The sequence below is a fragment of the Podarcis pityusensis genome (genome assembly GCF_964106645.2).
Source record: "Podarcis pityusensis genome assembly, chromosome: 5".
Lineage (NCBI taxonomy): Eukaryota > Metazoa > Chordata > Lepidosauria > Squamata > Lacertidae > Podarcis > Podarcis pityusensis.
Window position 1 is genome coordinate 39734512 of NC_138032.1, and position 12585 is coordinate 39747096.

Here is a 12585-nt window from a genome sequence, read left to right on the forward strand (position 1 = left end):
GGATGTAAAAGAGTGCTGAAGCACTTGCACTATGCTAACTTTTAAGCCTATGCTTGGTTTTACTGACACCTTCTTCTCCACCATACTTCCTTTCCAGGGTTATCTATATTCAGTCTGTCAAACGGAAGGCAAATGGGATTCTAATCCTTTGTCATCACAGACCTCTAAGTATGCTGATCTAGTCACCTACTATTAAATACAGTGGTGCCCCGCAAGACGAACGCCTCGCAAGACGAAAAACTCGCAAGACGAAAGGTTTTTTCGTTTTCGAGTTGCTTCGCAAGACGAATGTCCCTATGGGCTTGCTTCGCAAGACGAAAACGTCTTGCAAGTTTGTTTCCTTTTTCGTAAAACCGTTAAAACCCAGGGTGCATTGCTGGAAGAGGTGCAGTTGCGACTTGACCTCGAGGAGCAACACATTGCACGCGGTGTGGTGGCCTTTCTGAGCTTTTTAAAGAGTTTGCTGGATTTTTGAAGCTTTTCCAAAACTTCTTCTGCAGCTGTTTGGTAAGTTAAACTTTTGAAACTTTTTTTGGGTTTTTTGGATTTTGGGTTGGGGTGTTTAGAATTCAAGGACTTGGTGTTGGGGAGGTGTTTGCAAGAATCTGGGAGCTTGTGTGCTTTTTTTTGAATTTTTATGATTTTTTGTGACCATTGGGCCATGTTGTTTTTTTTGAAAAAAATTTCTGGGTTTTAAATTTCTGTGTGCTGGGTGGATGGGGGAACAGCTGGGGAGGGGTTTGCAGGAATCTGGGAGCTTGTGTGCTTTTTTTTGAATTTTTATGGTTTTCTGTAACCATTGGGCCATGTTGTTGTTTTTTGAAAAAATTTCTGGGTTTTGAATTTCTGTGTGCTGGGTGGCTGGGGGAACAGCTGGGGAGGGGTTTGCAGGAATCTGGGAGCTTGTGTGCTTTTTTTTGAATTTTTATGGTTTTCTGTAACCATTGGGCCATGCTGTTGTTTTTTGAAAAATTTTCTGGGTTTTGAATTTCTGTGTGCTGGGTGGCTGGGGGAACAGCTGGGGAGGGGTTTGCAGGAATCTGGGAGCTTGTGTGCTTTTTTTTGAATTTTTATGGTTTTCTGTAACCATTGGGCCATGTTGTTTTTTTTTGAAAAATTTTCTGGGTTTTGAATTTCTGTGTGCTGGGTGGCTGGGGGAACAGTTGAGGAGGGGTTTGCAACAGTTGGGGAGGGGTTTGCAACAGTTGGGGAGGGGTTTGCAACAGTTGGGGAGGGGCTGGGGGAACAGTTGAGGTTTTTGAAGACTTTGGTGATTTTTAAAGCTTTCCCAAAACTTCTTTTGCAGCCATTTGAGGATTTTGAAGACTTTGGTGATTTGCAGCCATTTCGTAAGTTAAACTTTTAAAACTTTTTTGGGGGTTTTTGGATTTTGGGTTGGGTGTTTGGAATTCAAGGACTTGGTTGTGGGTTTGAATTGCTGATTTTTTTTTTCTTTTTCTGAGTTTACAAAGGTAACAGCTGTGCTGCCATGGGACCCAAGAAGACTGCTGCTGCTGCGGAGGCCGGCGAGAGGAAGAAGGAGAAGGTGACGCTGGAGATGAAGAAGGAGATCATCCGGAAGCACGACGGTGGAATGCGTGTGACGGACCTCGCCAGGGAGTACGGCAGGAACCCATCGACCATTGGGACCATCCTGAAGATGAGAGAGAAGATCCTTGCGACTGATGCAGCCAAGGGAGTCACCAGGATCGTGAAGAACCGCCCAGCTGTTCTGGAGGAGGTCGAGAAGTTGCTGCTCATCTGGTTAGAAGAGAAGCAGCGTGCAGGGGACACAGTGACTGAGGCCGTCATTTGTGAGAAGGCCAAGGCCTTGCACGCAGACCTCATCCGGGAACAGCCAGGAACCTCGGCCGAGCCAGAAGTCTTCAAGGCAAGCAGAGGCTGGTTTGACCGGTTCAAGGCAAGATCCGGAATCCACAGCGTGGTCAGGCATGGAGAGGCTGCCAGTTCTGATGTTCCTGCGGCTGAAGACTTTGCCTTGGAGTTCCTGGAGGTTGTGAAGACGGAGGGCTACGTTCCACAGCAGGTCTTCAACTGCGACGAGACCGGGCTGTTTTGGAAGAGGATGCCCAAAAGGACTTTCCTCACACAGGAGGAGGCCAAGTTGCCTGGCCACAAGCCCATGAAGGACCGTCTGACCCTGCTCTTCTGTGCCAACGCAAGCGGCGACCTGAAGATCAAGCCCCTGCTGGTGTACCACTCGGAGAACCCACGGGCCTTCAAGAAACACAAGGTCGACAAGGAGCGGCTGAGTGTCATGTGGCGATCCAACAGCAAGGCTTGGGTCACACGTGTGCTGTTTGTGGACTGGGTCAATCTTGCCTTTGGCCCTGCTGTCAAACAGTACCTGCTGGACAACGACCTGCCGCTGAAGGCTTTGCTTCTGATGGACAATGCTCCTGCTCATCCTAAAGGCCTTGAGGTGGACTTGTTGGAGGAGTTCAGCTTCATCAACATCATGTTCCTGCCGCCTAACACCACGCCACTGCTCCAGCCGATGGATCAGCAGGTCATCGCCAATTTCAAGAAACTCTACACCAAGGAGCTTTTCAGGCGATGCTTCGAGGTGACTGATTGCACCACCATCACCCTGCGGGAATTCTGGAAGGACCACTTCGACATCGTCACCTGCTTGAAGATGATCACCACGGCCTGGAAGGGGATCAGCCAGAGGAATTTGAATTGCGCTTGGCGCAGCCTGTGGCCGGACTGTGTGGCACCAAGTGACTCTGATGCACCAGAGTCGACAGTGGTGCAGGACATTGTTGCCTTGGGGAGGACCATGGGCCTGGAGGTCACAGAGGAGGACGTCTGCGAGCTGGTGGAGGAGCACGACCACGAGCTGACCACCCAGGAGCTGGTTGAACTGCAGTCAGAGGTTGCGCAGGAGCAGGCCTCGCTGGAAGAGGAGGAAGCAACTGAGGAACGGCTGTCCTCCAAAGAACTGAGGGACATTTGCCAGAAGTGGAATGAGGTGCAGGCTTTTGCAGAGCGGCACCACCCTGACAAGCACGTGGCACATGACCAAGCGAACATTTTTGATACGACGGTCATGTCGCCTCTCAGGGAGCTGCTGAAAAGGCGGATGAAGCAGCAGACCATGGACAGGTTCCTCAGCAAGAAGCAAAGAGTGGAAGAGGAACCTTCTTCGAGTGGTCCCCCAGAGTCTTAGAAAATGTAATGTACCCTTTTTTGATTTTTAAATGTTTTTCCTGTCATGTTTAGAAACTTAATTTATTGTTCCTTCAATTTTTGATATGCTCTTTAAAGTATGTGTGACTTTAAAGAGCAGTTAATAAACTCTTGTTGTACCAAATTTGGCTTTGTTTGGACTTTTTTTGACGATAGGAACGCATTAATTGAATTTCAATGCATTCCTATGGGAAACCGTGCTTCGCAAGACGAAAAATTCGCTAGACGAAAAAACTCGCGGAACGAATTAATTTTGTCTTGCGAGGCACCACTGTAATTGACTAGGAGTTCTTTTAGCGAGAACAAAGACTCAATGGCGAGGAGAAGAAAAGGAGCAAGATTGCTATCGTTTCCTAGCATTCATAAAACAGCCTAGCTGCTGGTTAGAAGCAGTTGCCAAGGTCTGCTTCTATGGGGAATTAATTCGTTTAAGGATTTATCTCTCTTCCTTTGAGCATATTAAAATTCTATCTATACAGTGAAAGCTAGGAATGACTAAATTGCATGATGAGTTATTAGGTTTTTTCCTCACCTTACTAGAATAATTGTAGCTTACTTAACTCTACTCACTTTCTCAGAAGAAACAAAATGGCCAAAATAAACATGAAAAAGAAAAAGTATTGAGCTAAACAGCGGAAAAATTCTGAAACATTCAGAGCATTCAAGTAAGCAGCTAAACATTTCCCAGCTTTCATGATCCTTTTAAAGTATTTTTAGCTTAATGCTTTGGAGGCTTCCAGTCCCCTTCTTCTCCTTTGCAAAGGAACCAAATATATAATGTGGGTACATTGAGAAGACTCATTACAAATCCTAGCAGACTACTATCATTAAATTTAAATTATGAAAACGTCCAAAGCAGATTCCCTAATCCAATTCAGCTACACTTGACACAAGGACTGTAATAAATGAGCATTTTTAATTTTTAGACTATAAACTTAAACACACTTACTAGAGAGTAAGTTCCGTTGAACAGAGTGAGATTTACTTCCAAGTAAACACACACAGGATTGCACTGGCAAGGAGAAAGGCTGCAATTCTATGCACATTTACTTGGTGGGAGTAAACAGTACTGAATACAGTAAGACTTCTGAATAAAAACATGCACAGGATCATACTGCTCAAGATTCTTCATTATTCAAAGAGCAAGCTTAGCTTTAAGTAAGAATTCCAGGAGTTTCACATCTGAAATCTGTTACACATCAGAAATTATTCCCTTTATTGTAAGAAACTTTGCCTCTTTTCACTTTTTTTTTTTAAGGCTTTGAATGGAACTTGGAGGAAGTGAGGTTGCTGAAATAAATTAAGGTTGTAAGTGGATTGTAATTTTAAATTGCTTCCACTTCATCATAAGCAAGGGGGACATAAAAGGTTGGCAGTTCAACACTGAAAAATCTTTAGACAAATTGCACATGCCATAAATGCATTCACATGCTTCAAAATGATCTTGCCCAATAGAAAACCATTAGAACAGACACAACTATGGATAATTTCATACATTTGTCTTGTAAGGATGGCATCAACCAGAACTATCCTTCCAGTGCAATAGATCATTTATAACAGTTAGACATAGTCACCCAGTGGAAGATGCATGTTTGAAAATTGTGCAAAATGACAAAAATAACTCACAACTGATTGCATACCAAATCCCAGCTTTCTGCCTAGTTATCTCCTTTCCAGTGGGCAATGGGATTACACTGTGAACACCCAAGCACATTTTGGAGAAAAGTTTCTATTAAGCATGGGTGAAAATTCTTCCCCCCCCCCCCCACCCCGGTGTGCTAAACCATTTGGCATCTGTTGTCTAATTGGTCAGTCTCAGTTGATTGGTTTTACTAAGCAAGCCATGACTGAATAATTGCACTCACAGAAGTTGCTTATAAGCTCTCTCCTGGTAGGTTTGGTTGGAGACATAGGTTACATACACCGAGAAATGATTAATGGTGTGCTGATAGACAATGTCGCAGACATCTGAGATCACAATGTTCTCTTCTACTCGCTTCTCAAGGTCCAAGAGGAAACTAAATAAGAAACCCAGAATTAATCATTGACATCAGTGTCCGCAACAGACATAGCCAACAAACACAAATAATTAAAATAGAGGCTTCTGCCACATTCCATTTCCCCTCTTTTTATTTTTATAGATAAAAAAATAGATTCTGAAATACTTTTGGCTATGAACCAAATGAAGCATTTTGTTCAAAATTAATTCTGCTAGTTTTTCCAAAACTCAGAGAGCGTATCAACCAAGCTAATCTTTGGCTATCAGTTTTGAGACCAGTCCAGTTATTTTCATTCTATTTTAATAGAAGAGGTCTAACTAATAAGTGGTACAACATCAACAATAATTTGATCTTGTACCGGCTTCTCAGAGTGAGACATGCTACCCTCTAGGGGAATTGTGGAGAATTTCACGTAGCTTAAAATAGTTATTGATTAATCCTTGGCAATGACATTTTATGAAGGAAATTTTTATTCCTCCCGCCCCCCCACCCCAGAGATCAGGCAAAATGGGAGATATGTGGCTATATGTGTACACTTTTGTAGACACACCATGGCTACTAGCTATGATGGTTATGTTCTGCCCTGCACAATTGGAGGCAGCTATGCTTCTGAATACCAGTTGTTGGAAACCACAGATGGGGAGAGGGCTCTTGTACTTGAATCCTGATTGCTGGTTTTCCACAGGTGTCTGGTTGGCCACTGTGAGAAAAGGATGCTGGACTAGATGAGCCATTGGCCTGATCCAGCAGGCTCTTCTTAAGTTAAATGTATACATGAGACAGAAAGTGCCTGATTTCCAGGAAGAGAATGTAGCTTTTTCCTATGTATAGGTGAGGAAGGGAATAAGCATGTAGAAAAATGCATGCAAGTGACTGTGGTATGCGTGTCGTGGGTGGCACTGAGGTTTAAACCACTGAGCCTCTTGGGCTTGCCTATCAGAAGGTCGGTGGTTCGAATCCCCATGATGGGGTGAGCTCCCGTTGTTCTCTCCCAGCTCCTGCCAACCTAGCAGTTCGAAAGCACACCAGTTCAAGTAGATAAATAGGTACTGCTGCAGCAGGAAGGTAAATGGCGTTTCCATGAGCACTGGTTTCAGTCACGGTGTTCCGTTGCGCCAGAAGCGGTTGAGTCATGCTGACCACATGACCCAGAAAGCTGTCTGTGGACAAACGCCAGCTCCCGGAGCATGAAAGTGAGATGAGCACCGCAACCCCATAGTCGCCTTTGACTGGACGTAACCGTCCAGGGGTCCTTTGCCTTTTGCATGCCATAACAACAATAAATAATATGGCTTGTCTCTAATTCAGCACTGATCTGAAATTAATTTAGTCCTCAACTAACTAGCAAAATATACACGGAAAATATATATTAATGAAGACATTAACAGAATTTGTATGCACAGAATTCTCACCCTGAAATGGGTGAGATTTCCCACAAAACCTATCATGCCAAAAATGAGGACAAACCTAAATAATAACAATGACACTGTTGTTGCTATGTGAAGGAACAGTTGTACTCTATTTTCTCCCTGGCATTATTATCCAGTCACCACAACACAAAATGAGTACATACCTAGGCATTACTATTTACCAAAGAAAGGTGAGAAGGACAGAATATGACACAACACATGCTTGGGCCTCTGATCCTGGCATCCTTTATATCTTGCCTGCTCTGAGAGGCCTGCGGCACTGGACTGAAATGGGAGGCAAGGCTGCATGATTGTAATGCTGAAGAGCAGCAGTGATCAGTCAAATTCGCAACTTACTACGATGACACCCACACATCTTCCACCCAGGACAATCACCTCCCTATAATAGGGAGGGAACTGTGTTTCCATCTGATTTTAAGGCCTTTTATATGTAATCGCTTTTGGTTCAAAATAAAGGATTATGTATGGGATTCAACAATGATGCTGTTTAAGTCAGTACAGTGGTACCACGGGTTAAGAACTTAATTCGTCCTGGAGGTCCGTTCTTAACCTGAAACTGTTCTTAACCTGAGGTATCACTTTAGCTAATGGGGCCTCCAGCTGCAGCACCGCCGCGCGATTTCTATTCTCATCCTGAAGCAAAGGTCTTAACCCATGGTACTATTTCTGGGTTAGCGGAGTCTGTAACCTGAAGCGTCTGTAATCTGGAGCATCTGTAACCCGAGGTACCACTGTATAGTTATGGACAATGGTACATTTCTCTACAGTATAAAAGGGGAGACATTAACTTATAAAGATAATTTACAGAAGCTGAAAACACGAACAGGCCCCACCTATGCCTCCCCAGGGACAGCAACAACAAAATTGAGATTTAATTCCTACACATATTAATCACTAAAAGCCTTACCGCTCACTGACTGCCATGACATCTAGGACATTGGAGAAGAGGATGTGAGCCTCTGAAGGATGTAGAATCTTTTTCAATCGCTCATTTTCCATGAAGTGATATATCAGAAGGTTCAGGCTCTTGTAATATGAAGCTTCTGAGGTAACCAGTTCAAACATGGCCTGCAGAAGAATTCCAAAATTTTACATGAATGATGCACAATATAAGTGAAGGCTCTGAAAGCCTCAGTGACAGGTAGGCAAGTCTAGTATTCACAGTCACAAGGCAAAAGCTCACAGCTCTATAGAGTTACCACCCCGATTACCAAGCCAGACCACACCATATGGATCTGGATGACAACGAACTTTGGGGTGCAGAATTGATGCAGATGGGACTGAACATCCCATCTGGAGTTGCTAATCAAAGTACAGCTACAGCTGAATCAGAACATGTAAGTTTAAAACAACCACAACCACCACAGAATGCTTTTTCTAAAGAGTTGAAACTTGAGTATGCTACCTGAAATACTTAATTTTCTAACTGTGCAGAAGATATTGTAACAGGGGTGGGGAACATGAGGACCACATTCCTTCCTGGGCCACCACATTCTGGGGGCCACATGCCGGGGGGGACAGAGGCAAAACTGAGCACAGCAAGGAATGTGAATTTTGCCAATCTCCTTGGCAACAACAGGGATTCATTCCTTCTTTCCTCTCCAATCAGTGACGGCACTCACTGCAAAGACTTTGTCAGTGACATTGTCACACAGCTAAATCTGACAGACTATATGGTGCTGCGTCATTATCGTGTTTGCTAGTGGAAAAATAGTGCCAAACTGCAAAAAAAAAAAAAAAAAAAAAAAAAAACAACCAAGGGAGGGTATTTAAAAAAGAGCTTTTGACACACGACTTTCCACTTCAACAAATAGTGGTGTGCAAAAAATGTGGTTGAACACTACAAGCAACATTTTGAATATATCAATTTTCCCTAATAGTTTTGTCTTCCAAAAACGTTCAATAAATGTTCATATTAATCAGTTTCTTGCATAACTGCACTCAGTCATGAAAAAGCAGCAAAGGAAGACCAACTCCTAATGTAACATTTAAGTTCCAATTCTTACATAACATTTGTCTTCTGTAGTGAAATACTGGTGGAAAATGCACATGACTTTTGTAGGAGGGAAAGTCTTTGTTAGTAGCCTCATTTTCACATACTTCCCTGCAAAAATCTATTTTGATTTTCACTCTGGTGAAGTATCTTATGTATGTGTTCCTCCAAAGATAATCCTCTGCGGCAGGAAAAAATAATGCTGCAAGTCCAGGATGAGACTAAGTTTTAAATCAAAGCACACAGCAAAGACCAGAGTTTGGATGTGAACTGGAATAGGGTACAACAAAGTATTAAGACTAAAATCACCAAGAAGGAAGAAACATATTTAGAATTGCCAAAAGAAGTGTTCTTGGCCTTCAAGCTCACTCACTGCTTTGAACAGCTCAGTGCTTAGCATCATCATGAATAAGTATTTTTACGATATAGTAATACATTTATGAATTCTTATAATTGCTAGATAGTTGTTCCAAGTCTTCTCCATTACAGTCACATTCTCCATGCTAAACCAGTACAAGAACCTGAGTAATGTCTTCTCTCTGGCTTGTCTCCTCTGCATCTTTCAATTATTTTCGATATAGCTCAAGAATGACATTGGTGATTCATTCTCAACAGATGTTTAGATAATTAAAGCTATCCATCAGTGATATAGCCATTTTTATCAGTATTCCATTTGTTTTCCTTTTCCTTCCTTATAACCCCTAGCAGTTTAAATTTTTCAGCCCAGTATCTTGTGCAGTTTTTCTAATTTTCAATTAGAACCAGCATTTGTGTTTATTGGAAACCTATATCCCTAATTCCCCCCGCTTTGTCTCACACCAAAACCTGTTTGGACAGGCTTAAAAACAGAAATATGGTGATCCAGATCTAGATTCAGGAACACTGTACTAGCAAACATTTGCTTGCTTGCTTTACAGATGCGTAGTCAAGTCTTTCAGCCTTTTGCATATGTCACTATTTCATCTAATATGGATAGTGATAGATTCACCTCTGTCAACCTTTTCAAAATAACTTTATCACTTACTTTCTAAGCAGTTTACTTTTTCCATCGCTTGAGGACACAACATCCATTCCAATTCATTTTTTGTTGCCTATGGTCTTTTGATGCTTTATAACTTAGAACACTTATATAATTCCCTTTTCTTAGCATTGTTCAACCAAAATTTGCCTATGTTGCTTTAAGAATGGCCTGTACTGTTTTAGGTATAAATCTTTGTTGGGCACACCAATTCTGTCTCGTTCTGTAGTTGCTGCAGTACGCATAAAGGCCTGAGCCACAATTGCTTCAATGCCACCCTGCGTAAAACAAGGGTAGATAGTTCCCAGCAGCTGCAGTATTAGAAGCTGTCAGCACTCTCGAGTGGGATAGGATACAAGAGGCTTGAAAGCAAACTGCCACCCCACTCCAGAAAAACCTCATTTCCCATCATTTTAATCAGTCAGTTCCAGAGCCTCCTTGTGCCAGTGCTGTCAATGTACCACTTGGACTCAATGCTGACCCATTTCAGAGTAGCCAGAACCTTTCTTGTTGCCATTAGGGCCAACATTTGGGTCAGCTCCCCTGTACATGTGCCAGATTACATATGGCAACCACATCTGGTTATTATGAGGCATAAAAAATAACAAATGCTTAGAAGTCATTTTAAATTTTCTTCTCTATAAGTTTTATAATTGATTTCAGTACCAGGAGTATATATGATGAGTGTTATAATTATCTTGATGTATCTTATAGTGTGGTGGTTTGTTTGATTCTTTTGTTGTTTGTTTGTTTGTTTGTTTGTTTGTTTGATTGTATGTTTGTTTACTTGTTTGTCCGTCTGTTTTTTCATATATGTATGTATCTTAAATTAATAAAATATATTTAAAAAAAACACAAATGCTTTTAACTTTAATTTAATCCTGAATTATGAATATATACCTTTGCACCTTGCTGTGAATCTTACCCACTTCCCATATCGCTATGTGCACCTCCCTATGAAACCTTAAACAGTACCCTTGATTACTGTACTTCGTTGCAATAGCTTTTTTTCAAAGTTGGCTCTTTCCCCCTCACCAAACAAAAAGCAGCCCTCATCCTCCATCCTAGGAAGCTCTCATGTCCTAGATAGAACAGGCATAGGCAAATTCGGCCCTCCAAATGTTTTGGGACTACAACTCCCATCATCCCTGACCACTGGTCCTGTTGGCTAGGGATGATGGGAGTTGTAGTCCCAAAACATCTGGAGGACCCAGTTTGCCTATGCCAACTGATCTAGAACAAAAATTTGTTAAAAGTTGCTATAGGCCACCATTCTAGTTTCATTGTTCTTTGTGGACCATCACAGTGTCTTAAGTTATGGCCTTGAAAAAAGTTGGACCTGTATAACCACGTCTCTTGACTGACATATGCATTAGGCTGGAACATGTTATGCATGATGTCACTGAAAAGGATACTTCTATGTCAAGTTCTCCCCCCTTCTTAAAAAATCTTTAAACTTTGTTTTTTAAAATAATATCAACACCTCAACAACCGTTTTTGGGTTGTTGCATTTTTTGGTATATTTATACAATACATATTTATTTCACAAGTATTACTCTGCTATTTATTGCAAATGGCTCTAGCATCTCTTCTGCCTCTATTGACATCTATTCATTTTGAATTGCTATACTTTAATAAACTTGTTAAAAAATTTGCTATTCCAACTGCAGCACATACTATAAACAAGCATAAGGCACGAAGCTATTTAAATTAAGCCATACTTCAGCTCAATCTGCCCCAGTTATGAAAAGCAAGGCAAAGAAAATAATCACCATCATTAATTCCATAATATCTGCCTTTCAAAGCTCTCAGATTTTGAACTTAAAACATCTGTAGACTAAGAATTACTAAATAGGAAATGATACTAACGCTCAGGCTGGTCGTACAAAGTGTAAATAAGAAATGGTTGACCTTTCCTGGGAGCTAAAATCCTTTCTTGGAGCTAGGAGCCTGTCATTACTCCTACAACTCTTCAGCTATTTTTAGACTTAATAAAATCAGCCAAAAACAGGAAAAAAATAGGTCCCTATGGCAGGAATCCTGCAGTTTTGGCAGCAAGGCATAACATCAGACAAACACCAGAGTCATATTCCACTACTCAGATATAACCCTCATTGAGTTCAATGACATTTATGCCCAGGTAAGTGCGTATAGGATTGCAGCTATATGTCAACCATGGGGACATACGGTATATAGTGACTGCCCCAGTTTTGTGCCTTGTGGAAGTATGCATATTCTTCACCATTAAAAATAATGCACCAAGGTAACCAAAATGCTGTGCCCAGAAAAGCTGAACTCTGACCATTTTAAGCCTATTTTGTATGTGTACAACTATAAAGATTAGAAATTTCCTTTAAAAACCACGATAGCAGCTGAAATATTCTGGATGCTGAATTCTGAATTCCCAACAATTGCATTGTGCTGTTCTGCATTTACACTATGTATGATTCCACACATTAAAACGACTCTACCGAATCAAAACAAAGAACATTAGATCAAAACAAAGATCTGTTTAGCCCAGCACTCGTTGTACCACAGTAAAAACCTGCAGACTGTATTTCCTCCAGCTCCTAAATATTCTTTTTCAGATGACTACATCCATATAGAGTATTCCAAATGTGCTCACTGGATTATCCGTATTGAAGAGCATATGTACTTCAATGTATAACAGCTGGTGAGGTACGTACTAAACAAAACAGGGCTTCTGCACCTTTAATAATTATGCAGAAGAGAGGAAATTGCATCTTTCACACAGGTATTAAAATTGCTACATTATTGTTTGTTTGTTTGTTTGTTTGTTTATTATTTGTATGCTGCCCATCTGACTGGGTTGACCCAGCCACTCTGGGCAGCTCCCAACAGAATATTAAAAACACAGTAAAACATCAAACATTAAAACTTCCCCTTGATTCCCCCCGCCCCCAGTAATGA

The 12585-nt window shown here is 41.6% G+C and overlaps 2 protein-coding genes across 3 annotated transcripts in view; one reads left to right on the forward strand and one right to left on the reverse strand.

The window, feature by feature from the left end:
- Positions 1–12585, reverse strand: part of NGEF (neuronal guanine nucleotide exchange factor) — a 61725-nt gene that overhangs the window by 13205 nt on the left and 35935 nt on the right. For both annotated transcript variants that reach the window (XM_081005831.1, XM_081005832.1), the window contains 2 exons: positions 7551–7711; positions 5079–5231 (listed from right to left, as the gene is read on the reverse strand). In XM_081005831.1, the coding sequence (XP_080861957.1) occupies positions 5079–5231; positions 7551–7711 (314 nt within the window). The remainder of the gene's footprint in view (positions 1–5078; positions 5232–7550; positions 7712–12585) is intronic.
- On the forward strand, positions 200–3337 carry TIGD1 (tigger transposable element derived 1). The gene is made up of 3 exons (XM_081005838.1): positions 200–507; positions 1307–1349; positions 1473–3337. Exon 3 carries the CDS (start codon positions 1490–1492, stop codon positions 3191–3193), a length of 1704 nt encoding a protein of 567 aa, XP_080861964.1. The 5' UTR covers positions 200–507; positions 1307–1349; positions 1473–1489; the 3' UTR covers positions 3194–3337.